The sequence below is a fragment of the Hyperolius riggenbachi genome, chromosome 6 (genome assembly GCF_040937935.1).
Source record: "Hyperolius riggenbachi isolate aHypRig1 chromosome 6, aHypRig1.pri, whole genome shotgun sequence".
Taxonomy (NCBI): domain Eukaryota; kingdom Metazoa; phylum Chordata; class Amphibia; order Anura; family Hyperoliidae; genus Hyperolius; species Hyperolius riggenbachi.
The window spans coordinates 324,490,893-324,511,651 of NC_090651.1; the positions used below are offsets into that span (position 1 = coordinate 324,490,893).

The window sequence follows — 20,759 nt, forward strand, 5'->3', positions numbered from 1 at the left end:
TGCGGTTCGCGAACCGAACCTTCCGCGAAGGTTCGCGAACCGAAAATCGGAGGTTCGCGACATCTCTATATAGCAGCAATTAAAGAAGCCCTGGAGTGTAATGATCCACTAGAGCAGTGCTGGGCAAACTACGGCCGGCCCACATGCTGTTACTCTGGGCCCTCCGACAGGCCAGATTCCTCTCTTTCCCTCCCCCCTCCATGCAGAGTTGCAAGCATGCAATTAGCGGTGGTTAAAACTCACCTACTCGCTGCTTCCTGCACGGCGTCTCCATGGCAACAGGGCGTCACATGACACGCCTTCGGGACGTGGCAGCGCATTACACTGGTGTCATGGGATACGCTGGTGTGTCACGTGACACCCTGCTGCCATGGAGACGCAACACAGGAAGCAACAAGTAGGTGAGTTTTAACCCCCGCTAATTGCACACTCGCAACTGCAGGGAGGGAGGAGGCCAGGAATGCGGCCCGCTGTCCGCAGAATGCCAACCAGGCCTGCATTAGAGGAACCAGAACAAAACAAACAATATTATTAGCATTTAACAAAGATATCTTGCTCATTCCCACTGATGAAGGAGATAAACATAACGTTGGAAGAATGGGAAAGAGTAGATAACTAGTCTTCGGTGCAAAATCATTTTTCAAAACTATATCCTCCTAAAGAAGATTAAGTTCCTTATCTGCAATCACCACCATCTGTGGACGCATCTTTATCAAGATTAATAAAATATGTAACGTTACCGATAGAAAACTTGGTTACATTTTAAGATATCTTAGTTAGAACTTCTTAAGATCATTATCAATTATTCTATTTAACAGCTGGAGAAACGTGTACACTGGCAATATCCTTGACTTCAGTTGCAAATGCATTAAAAGTGTGGCTAGCAAATATTGAAGGAGCTTTTAGAACAGCTGTTGGAAAATCTGAGATCTTATCCAACTTTGATGACCTGAAGATTTCAGCTGACTTTGCAAGCGAATCGGCAATAGATGTGCTAAGATCATCATCTCGGATGATGCTTAATTCTATTACAGCAAAAAGGGCCTTATGGCTAAAACCGTGGATTGCTGATCCGAATTCTAAAGAGAATTGAATCAAGATCCCTTATGACCTGGAGCCTACTATGTGTAAAGTGAGATTTCATGTGATGGGGGAAGTTTTGGCCTCATTCCACAGGGCAGACCTCCTAAGAAAGAATATACTAATTTTAAGAAGCAACCAGCAAATTGATTCAAGCAAATTGAGCAAATTGAACTCATTTTGGACCAACCGACCAGAGCCTTTTTGTTTTCTTGTTTTACTTCTGGATCACTGTGATTGGCTCACAGTGATCAGGAGCCTCATTGGAAAACATTCTCCAATCGCAGCACCCTCTACAGTACGAACGGTTGTGATTGGTCAAATAGTGTGGGCGTAGTTTGCTACAACCTACTTGAAACCTAGCAGTTTGAGAGGGTTCCTGCTGGGACTCCTAAACTAGACTAACGGCAAAATAGTGACCAACAGCTGTAGGCCAGGTTTCATACTTTTGAAATCATTTAATGATTTATCAAAAATAGACAGCAACAATTAAAAGTAATAACACGGAATGGATATGTAATCACAGTATTAGTACAAGATTTGCACAAAATATACATTTACACAGCCACACAGTTCACAGACGCTCCCACACATGCCCTGCACACTCCAAGTTCCCCCGTGTGCATAACACTATATACCACATACTGAAACATTCCGGGCCTCAGGACCTAAAGTGTCTGAAAGACAACCAGTCACAAGCAGACATTTCTAATCTGCTGATGCTCAACAGTGAAGTCCAATCTGCCTTGGATGTCTGGATATACTGTATTTTGCTATATCCTCTTTCCAAAACTCAGGTCAAATTGAGGATGTCAAGTGTACTAGTTGAGCTCTGTGCTGGGAAAAGAGGCTCTTTTTGTGCTAATAAAACTCACTTAAAGAGTACCTGAACTTATGAAGATTTTTTTGTTCTTGCTAAAAGCTGTGGGAGAGTTTCCTTCACAAAGACTGTGCCACACATATATTTTCTTTGTCTTTTTACAGACCTTTTCCTCATACAGCCTGTCTGTAAAAAGCTATGAAAGTTGACAGCACTGACTCACTGTTTGACCTTGACATGACCGTCAAATGTAAACCCAACTCTCTCTGGGGAGCTGATAGGCAGTGATAACGCTTTAGTGTCTGGAGCAAGCGTCATGTGTCACTTGAAAACACAAGCTGTGCAGGCAAGTCAATTTTCACATTTATCAAAAAGCAAGATGGTGGACTCTATGAAACAGAGAGATCAGAATCAGCAGCTCTGACCAGCATGGTAAAGTGACACTGCACTACTAAAACAATATTATTTAAGTATGTAGAAGATGGCAGATGTGGGTGCAAGTGGAGGAAAGTCTTTGTTCAGGTTTGCTTAAACAAAGCCTTTAGTTTTTTTTCAGCACCTTTGATGTTTGACAGTTCTATGAGTGCCATGAGCAATAAGGTTAAGCAACCAGAGGAAGTCTGTCTAGACTGTGGAGACAAACACTCTGCTCTGCTGAGGAGGACCCTTAAATAGACTGTTTCCCTTAAATAGAAGACTTCAGAATCACAGCAATATCAGAGTGGGGATTCAGGAGATTACAAATGCCTATTTGTGACAGGTTCTCTTGAAGAATGGACAGTTCTTTGCCTACAGCAACCAATCAGAATTCTCCTTTTCCCATACGGAATGAGGCAGCCACCATGATTCACAGTACCTGTTCAGCAGAACTGTGAAAGATATGCATACAGGCCGGACAAAGGCGGCTTCCAGACACTTAGCTTTGAAAAGTGAAGGAAGAATTTAACTGGTTGCGCTTGGCAACCATTGTTTGGACTCTGAGGCCTACTGTATATGGCTCATGTCCATGTAAAAGTCCCTTAAGGCCCAGTGCTACCACAACATTGCCATGTGCAGTGCCGTCGTAAAGTCATTTGGCACATATGTGCATGCATACGGACTTGCAGGATGTATGCATCACCATATTATACTTTTCACATATAAACACAGAAGGTTAGAGTCCTTTTCGTAGTTCCTATGCGGCACTTTACTCCATCCGGATGCAATATGGCCCACACCATAGTCTATGTATGCCAGTAACCTCCAGATGGTATGTACACCTATCTCCCTCAGCAAAGAGTGCATTCCAGGCTCCACACGGTCCAGACATGACCGGCGTACTGCTCCTCACACATACACAGCAGGTGACATCACAAAGTCTGGCTCCTCCTCCTGGTGCAATCCATTCTCAGAGGGGCGGTATTCGTTGTAAATGGGGTTCTCCTGCTCCAGGTAATCATCATCATATGCAGAGTGGCGCGGAGTTTCTGGCGTCACCTGGTACTTGGGGAGTGTCTGGAACAAGGAACAAATCACGCTTACATTAATCACTACCCAACACTACCCACCTCTTCTTCTTTCTGTACAGTCATCTGGTGGTAGGGCAGTCAACTGACGGCCGCATTGCTTGTACTACATACAGCAGTACAGTGGTTTGAGTTTCGATTACCGATCCCAAATACCATATTTTCCGCGTCATAAGATGCACCTAACCATAAGATGCATCTAGTTTTAGAGGACAAACACCAGGAAACAAAATATTCTAAATCTGGAGTATCTATGATGCAGGCGGGTCTATTTTTTTTTTGGGTGGTTCACACACGCACTGTCCCCACTGCCACTGGACCCTGTAGTGCTGGGCTCAGCATCACTGTTCCCATAGCAACAGAATGAGGAAGCCAGCTGCTGCATGTAGTGCAATAGCCCAGCTTCTGTGTTTTGTTGCCATGGCATCAATGATGCTCAGCAGCATCTGGAACAACAGAGTTGAGCGGTGGTGGGGCAGTGTGTGTGCTGGGCTGCATTAGTGGGACAGTAAATGCCTGAGCAAGTGAGACATCAGTACAAGTGATCCGTGTGGAGCGCCATGGTGGGGGGTGGGCTTTACATATTAGCAGCACCTGCTGACCCCATTGTGGCAACCAGGAGGGGACACAAGACAGTGTGCCAGCTTTGCCACCATGCGGGGGAAGAGAGGGAGGGACCTGACCATATACACGGAGCATAAGGTGCACTGGCTTTTTCACCCAACTTTACGTGGTGAACAAATATTTCTTATGGTCCGAAAAATATGGTAGATGGCCTGTACCAGAATCTCAATTAGGTCAAGTGGAAAAAGGGGCAGAATCAATAACTATTTTTCATTTGATTTTCAGTTGGGGAATAACTGATCACTTCTGTACATTACCTAGTAAAGTATTATCCAGTGTTAGTCGTGGAGCAGATATGGGGACATCAAAGCACCAAATGTTTATTCAGGTAATCCTAACTATACAAAGTTTGAGACCTTGCAAGAAAATGACATTTCTTTTTTAGGCATGTTGCAGAACTGGATCAGAACCATATATATATAAGCCTAAGCATGTATGGTTCAGTTTTGTGCAGTTCTGATCCAGCTCTGTATCATGCCTTAACAACTGTGTATAGTTTTCGAAATTCTTCAGGCATGCACAGTAATTAACCCCCTGAGCGTTCCGCCGCTCAGGAATTTTTGCAGCAGAGAGTCCCCCAGTATAATTTTAACTTATTCCATAGCTGTGATCTCTTCAGCTAGCACTAGGCTAGCTAGTAGTGGTGGCCGGCATCCCCTCAATTACTGTTGATCACCCCGATCGCCCGCTAAATACATTACCCAGCCTGGATCCAGCAATTGGCGCAGCCTCCCTGCACATCTCCAGTCCTCTTTATAGGGAGGATCGAACATAACGTCATGATGTTGGCGACATCATGCGCAGACCCGATCCTCCCCATAGAGAGGACTGGAGATGTGCAGGGAGGCTGCGCAATCGCTGGATCCAGGGGGGGGGGGGGAGGGGGGAATGTATTTAGCGGGCGATCGGGGGGATCAACAGTAATCAGGGGGATGCCGGCCACCACTACTAGCTAGCCTAGTGCTAGCTGAGGCTGTTACAGCCATGGAATAAGTTAAAATCATATTGGGGGACTCCTGGGGACAGTGTTGGGCATACCGCTAAGAAGGTTAAAGGACACATGAACTGAGAGGGTTAGGGAGGTTGCCATATTTATTTCCTTTTTTTCTGACATGGGAGTCAAACTCACAACCTTATGCTTCACAGGCAGAGGCAATACCTCTGGATAATCTCAGCGGACTATGAATTTACTTTTAAAACAATACCAGTTGCGTGGTTGTGCTGCTGATCCTCTGCCTCTAATACTTTTAGCCATAGACCCTGAACAAGCAAGTAGCAGGTCCGGTGCTCTGACTGAAGTCTGACTGGATAAGCAGCTTGCTTGTTTCAGGTGTGTGATCCAGATACTACTGCAGACAAATAGATCAGCAGGGCTGCCAGGCAACCGGGATTGTTTAAAAGGAAATAAATATGGCAGCCTACATATCCCTCTCACTTCAGGTGTCTTTTAAAGGCATTTGTTGGTTTGATGTTGGCAGATCTGTACACTACCTTGACTAAGCTTCATCTGAACTTCTGTATTTCTAAAGTATATTCACTCAGTTTACCCTTACACTACATAGATTTGTTAAGTTTGTACAATCGAGATTGCATCATTAGTGGGCACGTTATGATGTACTTTGTCATGTGCTATACTCACCTTCCCATTTAATTCCAGATCATGGTCCTCTGTGGGCTGAGGTGGCAGTACTGTGCTCTTCAGTGGAACCTCTTCTGCAGGCTGTGGAAACAGACCAGACACTTAGCTTCAAGCAGCAACATCAAGCAAGTAAATACAAATCGTGAACTGCTAATCCTATTCAATAAAGACTCAGCTGGAGCTGGAGGAGTACTATACAGTCTTCTGAAATCAGGATAATTTATTTTTAACCTCCTGGGCGATAATCCCGAGCTGAGCTCGGGGTAAGCCGCCGTGGAGGATTTCTCAGCCCCTGGTGGGCTGATTTCCACACTTTTTGCTTTGTTACACGCAGCTAGCTGCGTGTACAAGCCGATCGCCGCCGCTCTGCGCCGATTCGCCGCTACCCGCCGCGTTAGAGGCCCCCCCTCCCGTGCGCAGCCGGCCAATCACCGCCAGGCTGCGCTAAGGGGTGGATCGGGACTCCCCCAGACGCCATGACGTGGATGACGTCATCCCGATCGTTGCCATGGCGACGGGGGAAGCCAAACAGGAGAACGGGATTTCCTGTTTGCTCTGATCGTCAGAGGCGATCGGAAGGGGCGGGGGGATGCCGCTGCACAGCAGCTATCATTTATCTAGTGCTAGGCTAGCTACATGATTAAAAAAAATGTAAAAAAGTGCTGCGCCGCCACCCTGGCGATTTTATTGTATCGCCAGGGAGGTTAAAGGGAATCTGAAGTGAAAAGTTATAATGAATTGTATGTGTAGTACAGCTAAGAAATAGAACATTGTTAGCACAGATATGAGTCTCATATTGTTTCCAGTACAGGAAGAGTTAAAAAAACTTCCGTTATCTATGCAAAAGAGCTCTGTTTTCTGGAGCACTGAGGCTGGGTTCACATATGACATAGCGTGAAAAAGGTGCATCTTATGCAGGTGCGTGTGCGATTTTGTAATGCGTTTTTGGTGCGTTTGGGTTTTGTTTTTTTTACACAGATGCGCTTTTCATGCGTTTTAATATATTTGCAGTTCGCTAATGTAAAACGCATATGCATTTTGTATGCATTTTTTTAATTTATGCAAATCACTAGGAAGACAACAGGAAGTGGAAACACATCAGAGATCTTTACTTTTTAATTAAAAACGCATTAAAAAACGCATGAAAAACGCAATGCATTACCACAGACTTGTTATTTGGCAGCCAGCCTGCATATTATACAACACTACAAGCGTCTGCAGAAAGCTTGCTGTAAATCACAAGTGCAACGCTGGTCCTTCTGCGTCCCATAGACTAACATTGCTGCATAAAGTGCAACATTTCCCGCTCCGCAAGTGTTTCTGCCATGTGTGCACCCGGCCTTATACATCAGAGATAGATTTAGATAAGATTTATACTGAAGGGAAGTTGAAAGGGTCATTAGCTCTGCTCTGTTTTATAGTTTAAAATACAGAGTGTGGGTTGCAATTGCAAATATGACAGAATTATGCAATGTTATAAAAATAGCAATATACCTAAAAATTAAAATATTTTCTTTGCTACTAACATTCTATTAATTATCTGTACTACAAATACAAATTATTACACCATAAGTTTTTTTTTAACTTCAGTGTCACTTGTTGTGTTGAGGGCGAGACTGCAACTACTTTCACATGCTGGTAATTTTGTATTGTGCAACCATCTCTTAACAGCAGAGGGCAGTACTCAGTTTCCTGCAACACACTGGCCTGTAGTTACATAGGCTCAAATTCCAGACCCTTCATTAGGATAGAGCAAGCATGAGGTAGACTAGCCACATACTTGAACCCAGGTGCTCCTGATCAATAAGGGGATCATTTTTGCGCAGATCTCAAAATTGACCCCTTTCTCAAAAGTAAGTAGATTGGACATGCTGGAAATTATCGAACAATGGGAATTTTTCCGTTGAACAGCCTGGAAATTTTCATTTGTGTGTAGCAGGCATTAGACTATGCAGAACATATAGCTATAGTAGGGATTCGGTAGTGGCACGGCTGTACACTTTGCAAAGCGTTACAGAAGAATTTATACAAAATAAATACGTTTAGTGGTGTGTTTTAATGATAGGTCTTTTGTTTTCCAGGACGAGAATAGTTTCCGTTCAGATGCTCCGGAGAGAAAAGTAGAATATCCCTATATATAGCTCAACTGGTTAAGAAAAAGGTTAAAAACAACTCTACCAGGAAGCTGTATTGTATAATTGTGTGGGATGTTGTGTTTTTGTTGTTGTGTGTAATTTCCTGTTACCGGCTATAGATCAGTCCGTCCGTCAGCACTGCACTACTACAGGCAGCAGGATGTAAATTCTACCATAAAGTCATCCACTTTATCACGTTCCTCCTTCAGAAATTGCTCTCATAAACTGTACTTAAAGACCGCAGGATTTTCTTATGATCTGTGCTGGGTGGGCTTTTCAGCCCCCAGCACAGATCGGGTGGCAGGCAGGGCGATCAGACTTCCCCCCCCCTTTTCTCCCCACTAGGGGGATGTCCTGTTGGGGGGGTCTGATCGCCGTCGCCTATTTTGGTGTAGCGGGCGGGCTCCTCAAAGCCCCCCTCTAACTATGGGCGGTACAGGACAGCGATCCGTCCTGTACCGCCTCAGATAGGCTTTAGCCTATCAGAGGCCGGGGATCGCCGATCTCCTTTATGGCGCTGCTGCGACAGCAGCGCCGTACGCTGTAAACACCGGGGATTTCTTCCACGGGTGTTTACATTTCGCCTGTGAGCCGCGATCGGTCGCTCGCAGGCTGTTCACGGAGACTCCCTCCGTGAACTGAAAGGAAATGAACGTTCAAGCGGCCATTTCCATGGAAACACCACTGTGACCAGCCGCTGCCTATCGGCGTTGGCTGGTCGTTAAGTGGTTAAAGAGAACCAGAGATTAAATTTAAAAAAATAAAAAATCATACATACCTTGGGCTTCCTCCAGCCCCCTTCGGCCTGATCACTCCCCTCAGCGCCATCCTCCGCCTCCAGGGGTCTTCCGTAAGGGCTCCCCGGTGAGTCCGGGAGTCGGGGCTTACTGCATATGCGTGACCTGGCCGTAAGCGAGACGGGGAAGTGCCCGTGGGTGTACTGCACCTGCACCGACTAGCAGACCCAGGAGGTGGAGGACAGCGCTGAGGGAGCAATCGGGCCGAAGGGGGCTGGAGGAAGCCCCAGGCATGTGTGATTTATTTTTTGTTTAATTTCATCTCAGATACACTTTAAAGAGGACCTTCAATTTATGAGACTAATCATAGCTCCCAACTGTCCCTCTTTAGGAACCAAGTCCCTCTCTCCCTCTTTCATCCCCTGTTTCCCTCTGTCAGGACTGACAGATACAGATCTGTGTAAATATATGTATTTTACACTGTAAAATGTGTTTAACTGACTCTAAACTTTATTCTCATCTTTTACATTGATTTATTCCTCTTTTTTAAATGTTAAAATAAAGGAAAACGAATGATGATAGAAAGGACCAGCATGGTCTGAATAATAAAATGACTTATTTTGCTTCTGAGGGGTGCGGTGGGGGTGTGGTTAGGGGTGTGGCAGGGCATGCCAGGGCAACAATGGAATGCTTTAAATTAAAACATATCCGTGTGTTAGAATGGCCCAGTCAAAGTCCAGATCTAAATCCAATCGAGAATCTATGACAAGATCTGAAAACTGCTGTTCACAAACGCTGTCCATCTAATCTGACAGAGCTGGAGCGGTTTTGCAAAGAAGAATGGGCAAGGATTTCAGTCTCTAGGTGTGCAAAGCTGGTAGAGACATACCCTAAAAGACTGGCAGCTGTAATTGCAGCAAAAGGTAGTTCTACAAAGTATTGACTCAGGGGGCTGAATAATTACGCACACCCCAGTTTGCAGTTATTTTTTAAAAGAAAATGTTTGGAATCATGTATGATTTTCGTTCCACTTCTCACATGTACACCACTTTGTATTGGTCTTTCACGTGGAATTCCAATAAAGCTGATTCATGTTTGTGGCAGTAATATGACAAAATGTGGAAAACTTCAAGGGCCGAATACTTTTGCAAACCACTGTAGCACTAAAATCTTCTACAGTGCTTTGTTTCGCACCAATCTAATTCTTACTTTAGTCATGGTCTAAGGCCCCCGTTTTTTTTTTGGGGGGGGGGGGGGGAGGGGGGGATGACCAATTAATTTGACTGTTTCAATGTTTTTGGAATGTGGGAGGAGTCTGAAGGTCCTTGAGGAAATGTACACATGCAAACTGTATTAAGAGATCTAAAGCTGGGATTTGTTAGTGTATCGCTTACCTCAATTGGTGTTATGTGGGACAGACAGGATATGAGTGAGGTGAGATTTGTGTCACTTCCTGTCCTTTGTGGCACCAGTCAGTGACACAGAGGTGAGTGGTGAAATTCTCCTGAAGTAGACCCATATGCCAATAAAAAGCTGGAAACCGTTCTTAATTGTCCTTCCTCTATTCAACCTCACCCAAAATGACCTATCATGTTTCTTTCAGGTGAGTGTTTGCCAGCAACTCCTGTACAACAATGCTGCCAAACAGCATGAACTGTCCTGTGGAGAAGGGAGGGGGAAGAGTGAGCAGGAGGTGTGACACTGAGGGGACATACATGGCGGGAGGTTTGTATAACCAGTAGACCATCACAAATGTATACACTAATGTTTGTGCGTAGCTCTATGCCCCATACGGACACTTGATATTTTCCTGTTGGGCAGCGACAGTAAAGGTGCCTAATGCCTATACATCAGGCAATCTTGCAGGCTGATTGACCCTCCAATTCCATAATGGTTTTGAATCTGAGGAGAATTGGTGCCACAACATGTCCGCCCGCCTGATCGGTGTTTTGACCATTTTCAGGTCGGAAATTGGTCAATAGGATTGATTGGACATGTGGCAGTAATGGTATCTGATATTGCTACGACTGATGGATCCCCCCTGCCCCATCCCCCGTGTGCCCCATGTTAAAGTCTCATCTCTTTGCTGGCACTGCACCTGGCCTCCAGCGCGATCACCAGGCACATGTGACATCATAACACGTGCCTGGTGCCATGTGGTACAGGAGCTTGCAGTGATGGCAGGGGAGAGGTGAGACTTTACGGACCACGGGCACCAGGGAGGAGGGGGGCATTTTTATACATAGGGGCAGCCAGGCTGGCAGCAGAGGTGGCGCTAGGCCGATTTCTGATGCACAAATCTATCGGAAATCTGTCTGTGGTGCATGGGCAGGCAACAGATCCCTCTCTGATCAGATACAATAAGAGACAGATCTATCTCATGGTGCATGTTGGACTCAAATGTATTGTGCTATAGAGAGAGGAGGGGAAGCAGGAGGCTGTTCAAGGCACTCAGGAGGCATCTGCTGAATTGTTCTGCTTGGTCAGATTCTCAGTGGCTGCCCTATGGAGAGAGGAGGGGCAGCAGGAGGCTGGTCATAGCACTCAGGGGGCATCTGCTGAATTGTTCTGCTCGGTCTGATTCTCAGTGGCTGTCCTATAGAGAGAGGAGGGGCAGCAGGAGGCGGGTCATAGCACTCAGGGGGCATCTGCTGAATTGTTCTGCTCGGTCTGATTCTCAGTGGCTGTCCTATAGAGAGAGGAGGGGCAGCAGGAGGCGGGTCATAGCACTCAGGGGGCATCTGATGAATTGTTCTGCTCGGTCCGATTCTCAGTGGCTGTCCTATAAAGAGAGGAGGGGCCGCAGGAGGCGGGTCTTAGCACCCAGGGGGCATCTGATGAATTGTTCTGCTCGGTCCGATTCTCAGTGGCTTTCCTATAGAGAGAGGAGGGGCAGCAGGAGGCAGGTCTTAGCACAATGGGGGTATCTGCAGAATTGTTCTGCTTGGGCTGATTCTCGGTGGCTGTCCTATGGAGAGAGGAGGGGCAGCAGGAGGCGGGTCATAGCACCTGGGGGCATCTGCTGAATTGTTCTGCTTGGGCTAATTCTCAGTGGCTGTCCTATGGAGAGAGGAGGGGCAGCAGGAGGCGGGTCATAGCACTCAGGGGGCATCTGCTGAATTGTTCTGCTTGGGCTGATTCTCAGCAGCTGTCCTATGGGGAGAGGAGGGGCAGCAGGAGGCGGGTCATAGCACTCAGGGGGCATCTGCAGAACGATTCTGCTTGAGCTGATTCTCAGCAGCTGTCCTATGGAGAGAGGAGGGGCACCAGGAGGCGGGTCATAGCACTCAGGGGGCATCTGCAGAACGATTCTGCTTGGGCTGATTCTCAGTGGTTGTCCTATGGAGAGAGGAGGGGCAGCAGGAGGCGGGTCATAGCACTCAGGGGGCATCTGCAGAATGATACTGCTTGGGCTGATTCTCAGTGGTTGTCCTATGGGGAGAGGAGGGGCAGCAGGAGGCGGGTCATAGCACTCAGGGGGCATCTGCAGAATGATACTGCTTGGGCTGATTCTCAGTGGCTGTCCTATGGAGAGAGGAGGGGCAGCAGGAGGCGGGTCATAGCACCTGGGGGCATCTGCAGAATGATACTGCTTGGGCTGATTCTCAGTGGCTGTCCTATGGAGAGAGGAGGGGCAGCAGGAGGCGGGTCATAGCACTCAGGGGGCATCTGCAGAATGATACTGCTTAGGCTGATTCTCAGTGACTGTCCTATGGAGAGAGGAGGGGCAGCAGGAGGCGGGTCATAGCACTCAGGGGGCATCTGCAGAATGATACTGCTTGGGCTGATTCTCAGTGGCTGTCCTATGGGGAGAGGAGGGGCAGCAGGAGGCGTGTCATAGCACCCAGGGGGCATCTGCTGAATGTTCTGCTTGGGCTGATTCTCAGTGGGTTTTGTTGGCTAGAAGTCAGCGTATTCCCGTACACACATCAAACTGTTGAGCGAACGTTGATGAATGATCGTTCTGAGATTTTCCTGTATGTTGAACGAGAGCCCGGCGTGAAATCCTGGAAACTCACAAATCACTGGAAATAAATTGGGCACCAGCGAGATAAACACGTCTCCGGCCAGAACGTTAACCCCCGATTCCCTCTCACACACTGTGCCTGGTGCCTTCACAAGCCCTTTAAGCCTCATGTACCAGAGAGAGAGAACGCAGATGCTGCACAAAGATGGGACTCCCACTGTGCCATATGGGACAGGAGATTCATCACTCACAGGATTAGATTTAAAGAGCCACGGTTCATATAATGTGGGGTTTTTATTCTTCATATAGTGTTTTGTAATAAAAATAAATAAATAATTGAAATGAGAGCGTCAGCTGTGTTTGATATACAGTATCTATCCAGTTACATCAGTTATTAAAATGTATTTTACAGTATCCCCTTTTCCTTAAAGGACCACTATTGCGAAGAATTGTACAATTTTGAATATATGTAAAAAAACATACAGTATATTAATAAAATACGTTTCTTCCAGAGTAAAATTAGCTAAAACCACTTTTCTCCTATGTTGTTGTGACTTACAGTAGGTAGTAGAAATCGGACTGAACTGACAGGTCTTGGACTAGCTCATCTCCTCATGGGGGATTCTCTGGGTTTTCTTTATTTTCAAAAGCACTTGATGAACAGCAGTTGCTAAGGCCAACTGCCAGAATAGTGTGCAAACGGGGGGAGGCGGTTGGGGGGGGGGGGGGGGCATATGGGGGGTGGAGCATATGGAACCACTGTGACAAGATCTGGATGAATATGTTCCAATAGTCTAAGCGCTAGATCTGGACTACTTAGAGGCTTCCCTCTAATGAGGTAATTTTTCCCCTCACAGTATACTTTAACCCTTTCAGGACCGGATGGTTCTGACCCCTTAAAGATAAACTTGAACCCAGGATTGAACGTCATTCCAATCAGTAGCTTATATCCACTTTCCCATGAAAAATCGTTATCATTTCTTGAAAAAATCACTGGGGGGGAGGTCTCTGTGGCTGATATTGTGGTGCCTTCCCACCCCCGCACACCACAGTGTGATGTCATGACCATGGTCCTGACAGCTTGCTTTCTGCGAATCTCGTTGCATTGTGGGAAATAATGGCTTTTTCCATCTGCCCAGCAAGCAGCATCTCCCTCTGAGCATAGAACTCTCAGTAATGAACATTGCGTACAGATCACCTAAAGAGGTCACCACCAGTGATAAAGTTCAGAATGTAAATCAGGGAGAGGAAAGATTTCACAATGGGCAAAAACTGACTAAATAATCTATAAATAATATTGTAAACAATAAGCAATTTTATATATTACCAGTGCTGCGTAATATGTTGGCGCTTTATAAATACAATAAATAAACAAAAACGTATTACACTACAGTTCCTCTTTAAAGACCAGAGCTGTCTTTTCCCTTTAGAAATGTTATTACTGTAATTGTCTTACAGTAATCCCCAGGGCAGGAGCCAATGAAAGCAGCGTGGTCCAGAAGCGCTTACAGCAAACCCAAAGTAAAAAATAAACGGATGAGATAAACGATTGTATCTATAGTTCAAATTCTAAATAGGACTTTCTTGAAATCCCAATCTGAAAAAAACCTTAAGTTTTGCCTGTCTCAGGTACAGGAAGGTAATGTTACAATGTTATTTGATTTCTATACAGTCAGATCTTGAATTGGTTACCCTATAGTCCTGCTGCAGAGGAAGTATCACTTAGAACCCTAGATTGTTAACCCCTACCAATAAAAAAACAAAAAGGAACAAGACTTAAGTTCTATGCATGCCCCCCAACTGTCCCGTATCCTGCAGGACTGTCCCGATTTGGGGGGGGCTCTCCTGTTCTCCCGTTATGACCCCCAGTGTCCCGGCTGGCTGGGGGGGTCAGATGTGAAAAAAAAAAATGACCAAGGCGCCAGCCGCGCAGATGCGGTGTGTGGGATGACGGTCCGGGCATAATATTCTCCCTCCCTCCTAATGTGCCCCCCAGTGTCCCCCCTGTTGCAGAGTAAGTTTGCACAGCGGAGCGGTCTGTCATTTAATCTTACCATTTATCCTCGCGTACCGGGATCTGGCTTCACTCTACTTCCTGTGATGTCACAGGAAGCGGGATGAAGAGAAGAGCCAGATGCCGGTACTCAAGGATGAATAGTAAGATGACAGCCCGCTCAGCTGTGCACTTTACTCTGCAAACAGGGGGACACGGGGGCACATTCGGAGGGAGGGAAAATATGATGCTGGACCTGCATCCCACACACCACATCCGCGCAGCTGGCGCCTCAATCATTTTTTCCCCTGCTCTCCAGGGGCACCCTCTTCCTCACCCACGGGCACCGTCACCCTCCTACCCACCCACGGGCACCATCACCCTCCTACCCACCCACGGGCAGGGTATATTGTCTATTTTTTTTTTGTAAATTTAAATGCCCATTGTAGTTTTAATTAAAAAAAAAAAAAAAAAACATATGAAATGTTGTATGCGTGACTAGGGGTGTGCCAGGGGTGTGGTTGGGGGTGTGGCTTAAGTGTCCCGCTTTCATTTCAAAATGTTGGGAGGTATGTCTATGTAGGATTGGTACTAGGTGTACATATATTTATCTCATGTCACATGTCACTTGAGGTACCCTTTAAACACTGAACATTTTACCTGGTCAAACTGCTGCTTTATTGAAGGAGGAGGTGGTTTATATGCTGGAGGACCCTCTAAACTGAAAGAGAAAACAGCATTATTAGATGAACACACCTTTTTGCTAAAATTCTACACGTATTAGATAAAAAAAGACAGACAAGTAAAACAGGTTTTATGAACAGAATAGTAAGAAAAACCCATAATGATCACTGTAAGTCTAAAGTGCAAGTCTAAGGGCCCTTTTCCACTAGCAATCACAAATCACAAACGCCAGTGATTGCGATTTTTTCTTAATTTTGTTATGCAATTGCAATTTTTCATTTGCATTGCATTGCATTATCATCCTTAAAATAACGCCAGAAAGTGATTGCTATTTGCAAATCGAATCACTATAGTGAAAAATAGTTTTCATGATTTCTATGATAAAGTGGCAACCCTAGCGAATTAAAAATCACTAGTGATTTGTGATTTTGCGATTCAGCTGTGCAGTGGAAAAGGGCCCTTAAGTGGACACATATTCCCCAAACCTTGGTTTGGGGGTCACATGATCTTTGTCACCTAGTCACGCAAGTAAGGCCCGGTGTTCGTTGTGGAGAATATATGCCAACATCAAACCAACAAAAGTTGATTTGGGTAATACTTTTAATCGGGTATTGCTAGCCCCAAAGATCAGTGGCACGTGCCCCGGATGTCCCCCCGGGCTGTGGTGCCTCAATGGCGTGCATGCTGGGAGCTGTGGTGCATCAATTGGGGTTATGCTAGGTGCTGTGGTGCCTCTTTGGGGGCATATTGGGTGCTGTGGTGCCATGCTGGGCGCTGTGGTGTCTTTTTATTGGGGCATGCAGGGAGCTGTGGTTCTTCTATGAGGGCGTGCTGGGAGTTGTGGTGCCTCAAAATTTGTATTAATGGAGAGGGGTGGGCCTCATCCAACATTCTGCTGGGCAGGCCTACTTAAACTGGCCTCTAACGATACAACCTTTTTCATCCAATCTTACAATTTCTATGTAATATAAGGTAACTGCCTACATTATCCATTCAATATATTCACTCAGTTACACTTATACTACATAGATTTGGTAAAATTGCATGAAAAAGATTGTATCATTAGTGGACACCTTTAGGCTGCTATTAATTTCATGTACATTTCGCTCCACCCATGACCACACCCACATTACAGTGCATGGCCACACCCATTTTCCATCTGGAGTGCCCCGGATCTCATACGATCTTAGCAACACCCCTGCCTTTAATGATTAAGCATGATACAGAGCTGGATAACGTACAAAAGTGAATGTTCATGTTTACCTTACGTTGATCGTCATTACCGTTAGTAACGAGCATTACCATAGCAACGGCTGCCCTTCTCGACTACTGTGATGTGGTATGAGCAGGCAATAGTCCGTTGCTATGGACCTGAAATTGTTGCCACCAATTCTTTCCCTTTTCTAGCTGGCGAAATAATTTTTTATACATCTTTTAATGCTTGAATTCACTAAAAATAGTTTTTTTAATAAAAGACCTGTGCATAAAAGGGATTTAACCACTTGAGGACCATAGTGATTAACCACCCTAAAGACCAGGCCTTTTATTATGAAACAGGCCACTGCAGCTTTAAGGCCTAGCTGCAGGGCCGCACAACTTTGCACACAAGTGTTCCCCCCCCCCCCTTTCCCCCCACCAACAGAGCTCTTTGTTGGTGGGGTCTGATCATCCCCAGGTTTGTTTGTTTGTTTATAACAAACATTTTCGGTGTCATTTTTAAAAAAAAAAAAAATTTCATATGCACATTACCCTCCCTCCCCCGTCTGCCGATCGTGTCACACGGCTGTCCCCATTACAGTGCTGCTGCTGATCGCAGCTCTGTACACTGTGTAAAGATGGCGATTTCGCCGTCTAACAGTCTCCCGAGCGGCGCTCGGAGACTGAAGTCGGGGCGGAGCTCCGCCCCTCAAGCAGGAAATGCGCGCGCAGCCTGCGCGCAATCTCCTGCAAATTCCAGCCCCAGGACTTGACGCCGATTGGCGTTAGGTGGTCCTGGGGCTGCCTTTGCGACCACGCCCACTGGCGTGGGGCGGTCTTTAAGTACCATAGTTAAAACACAAGGCATCTACAGATTTCATCACCGCAAGATAAAGAAGCAACAGCTATAATCAAGGCAGAGACTGGAGGGTTTTAAAGCAGACCTGAACTCAGAACTACCTCTCTGCTGTAAGAGATAAGCAATAGTATAATAACCTTTAAAGAAAAACATTTCATTGTTACAGCTTGGAAGCTATGGAAGAAGACAAAGGGTTAACATCCTGTGTTTACATATCAGCTGTGTCTGCTTGGGACTAGAGAATTTCTGTGCTGACACAGCTGAGAGCTCAAATTACACTTGTGATTACTTGACGGTGAGGTGGAAATAGACAGGCTCTTCTGTCTAAAAACACACAGGTTGCATTTCTCTCTGTTTTCCTTGTGCTCTGTGCAAAGAGTTCAGGTCCATTTTAAAAAGGACACCTGAGGCGAAAATAAACTAATGAAATAAAAGATTGTATCTATCTTCTTTCAACTAAAAATGACTTTTTAAGATATTCCACAGTTTAATTTTATGTTTAAATCTACTTTAAATGTTACCTGTTTTGTTGTTTTTGCTCAATGACACCTTCATTGAAGTATGCCAGAGCTAAAATCAATGAACTATTGATCCTTTTTATCTCTTTCCTGTTCTCAGAAACCATTTTCTGCTAGGAAAGTGTTTTATAGTTGGAATTTCTTATCAGTGTGGGTCACACTGTAGTCACTTCCTGCCTGAGTCAGGACTGAGTCAGCTACTTAAATACATGATATTTAACTCTTTCAGGCAAAAAAGATAAAAGGAACACAGCCTAGTTATTTGTGTGCTAGGCACTGTAAATACACATGTCTATCTCATGATGTCACATGTCACCTCGAGTATCCTTTAAAACAGAAGGTATCTCCAGCTTTCACCACCAGATGATAAAGAATCAACAACCATGATGCATCTCTTCAGGACAGTGGCTGGAATATGTAAATCATTCTGTTGCTGCCATTGCAAGTGACTGACAGTTACTGTAACGGCCGCACATCTCATTTGTCAGTTAATACAGAACTGGCTGCCTAGGTGACCACCTGCTACCCTATGTGCTCACAGAGGAATAATTCCATCAGTGGGATTAATGTATGGACAGCTCTGCAGGCTATCGTTCCCAGCTGTTCAGCGACTTCTCCTGCGCCTGTCCCAGAAATATCAGCTTCTTCATCTTTGTCACATTACAAAGGAATCAGCAGCAGAGGGGTCATCACATCATCGGTGACCTCATACATTCCATGTGTCATTACATCAATATGTCTGATGAGATACTTGTGCTGCCTCCAGGAATGAATCACTTTCCCTGCCTGCAGCCCTCACACTCCAATTATAGGTAATCAGTCTCCATCAGTGGAGGGATCCAGGGCTGAGCGGGGGAAATTAGCAGGAGAGTACGTGAACAGCCCCATACATTCTCACATTTGGCATTTTCATTAAATGGCAGCTCTAATAACTTGTATGACAATGTTATTTAACAGTTTTGTTCTCGGATAAACTGAAAGTACATGGCTGGCTGGATCCAGTAGCTCAGTTTCCTACTGAGCTGACGGTGAAATCTTATTGGCCAAATTCGGACCCCGCCCCCATCCAATCATCACCCATATTTATGTATTCAGGGTGGAGCTGGAGAGCACACAAGCCAGTCTTTCCTTGACTCTGCCCGCCTGTCTATGTGGAAGATAAGACTATTATTATTATTATTTATTAGATTTATATAGCGCCAACATATTACGCAGCGCTGTACAATAAATAGGCTTACAGACAATGATAACAGGGTTGACAGAACAATACAGGTAACAGACCATAGATACAACAATACAGGTAATAGCAATAAGATACACAACACAATGCAGATAATAGTACAATGCCAGATCATAAACTGGAATGGTAGTGGTAAAAAAATTACCAGTTCCAAATTCTGGGTAAAGTGCACACAGTCAAGTATGATACACAAGGGAAGAGGGCCCTGCCAAAGGCTTACAATCTAGAGGGAGGGGCTGGTGACACAAAAGGAGGAGGAGACTAGTGAGTAGGGATGATCAATGATATGAACATTTTTCTGAGTTTATGCAAATTTGTGTACAGTTTTATACAAATATATGCAGCTTGAAAATGGACCAATTAAGTCCCACTCAGGTTTAAATTGATTGGTCAATTTTCAAGCTGCATATATTTGCATAACAATTTACATAAATTTGCACGAACTCTGAAAAATTTGCATATTATTGATCATTCCTACTATTGAGCTGCACAGCTGGCCACAATGAGTTAATTTCTCTCAGCAGTGGGAGGATGCTGGGAGGGGTGGCGACCTGCTCTGTGCTGGGGAAGTAACACTCACTCTTCTGTCAGCAAGGGAGCAGAGGTCCTAGGTGGATGATTTTATTATATTTATCGCATAAAGCACAGTTGTGTGCAATGCATAAACCTGAACAATGCTAATAAAAGAACCAGAGGTGATAGGGACCTATAAACCGGTCTAGTTATGTCTCGAGGTGCTTAGGGCCATCTCCCACCCCTCTGGCACTGATGGTATTGAATACCCCAATAGTTACTAAGATCCTTTTCACAGTATAATATGCCGCAGCCTATCCTCTTCCTCCAACATTCAGAAAATCACCTCAAAGAGAAGCCTTTCACAGTGTAAAATTGTACTCTCTTTAAAAGCATAAAATATCATGCGTGCACTTACAATTTCAGATGTTAAAGAGGAACTTCAGCCTAAACAAACATACGTGTCATTAAGTTACATTAGTTATGTTAATTAAAATAGATAGGTAATATAATCTCTTAGCCATCCTGTTTCAAAAGAACAGGCAAAGGTTTGTGATTTCATGAGGGCAGCCATCTTTTTGGTTGAAAGGAGGTGACAGGTAGCATGAGACACAGTTCCAACTGTCCTGTGTCCAGATCACTCCTCCCAACTGCTAGGCAATTAGAACAACAACATCAGAAATCCCATCATGCTTTGCACAGCATCAGGGGAAAAATGCCCAGGCAGTTTTCTTTGATGGGGTGGAGCTTAGCTTCCAAGCAGCTAAAAATTAGGCTTAGGTATTAAAAACAAAGTTCTGATGCTGTGAACCTGTGAAAGAAACACCAAGCCTTTTCAGTGCTGCTGAGTAGATGTTTAGTCTGGAGGTTCGCTTTAATCATAGGAATAGCATTTTAGAAACAGTCTCTCCTCGTATGTTGGGCACCGGCTGGCTCAGTTGTCTGCCTGGCTCTGGCAGAACGGCGCAGTCACGTCCAGCACTGGCTGCTGACAGACGCCGCTTTGGTCCCCCCACATGCGTGTGTCAGTCAGACCCTCCCGCTGGGCGGACGTTCAGAAACAGCCTCATCAGTCCGCCGACAGCGCGTACACACGCACTACTGTCGGCTGAACGTCCACCCAGCGGGAGGGTCTGACGGACACATCGTTGCCGGATGTAGTGCGTGTTTATGCACCTTAAAGGTTCGTACCCGCCTCACGATTCTTCGCATGATTCTTCCAACAGGTGATTTTTATAAGCGATGAGC

At 45.3% G+C, this 20,759-nt stretch overlaps 2 protein-coding genes across 2 annotated transcripts in view; both read right to left on the reverse strand.

The window, feature by feature from the left end:
* LOC137522889 (apolipoprotein C-II-like) overlaps window positions 1-20,759 on the reverse strand; it is a 596,236-nt gene that overhangs the window by 386,649 nt on the left and 188,828 nt on the right. The gene's annotated exons all lie outside the window — the stretch shown is intronic.
* NECTIN2 (nectin cell adhesion molecule 2) overlaps window positions 1,519-20,759 on the reverse strand; it is a 170,002-nt gene continuing 150,761 nt past the window's right edge. The window contains exons 7-9 of the mRNA XM_068241425.1: window positions 15,161-15,221; window positions 5,669-5,749; window positions 1,519-3,394 (exon numbers count right to left, since the gene is read on the reverse strand). Coding sequence (XP_068097526.1) covers window positions 3,227-3,394; window positions 5,669-5,749; window positions 15,161-15,221 — 310 coding nt within the window. The 3' untranslated portion in view covers window positions 1,519-3,226. The remainder of the gene's footprint in view (window positions 3,395-5,668; window positions 5,750-15,160; window positions 15,222-20,759) is intronic.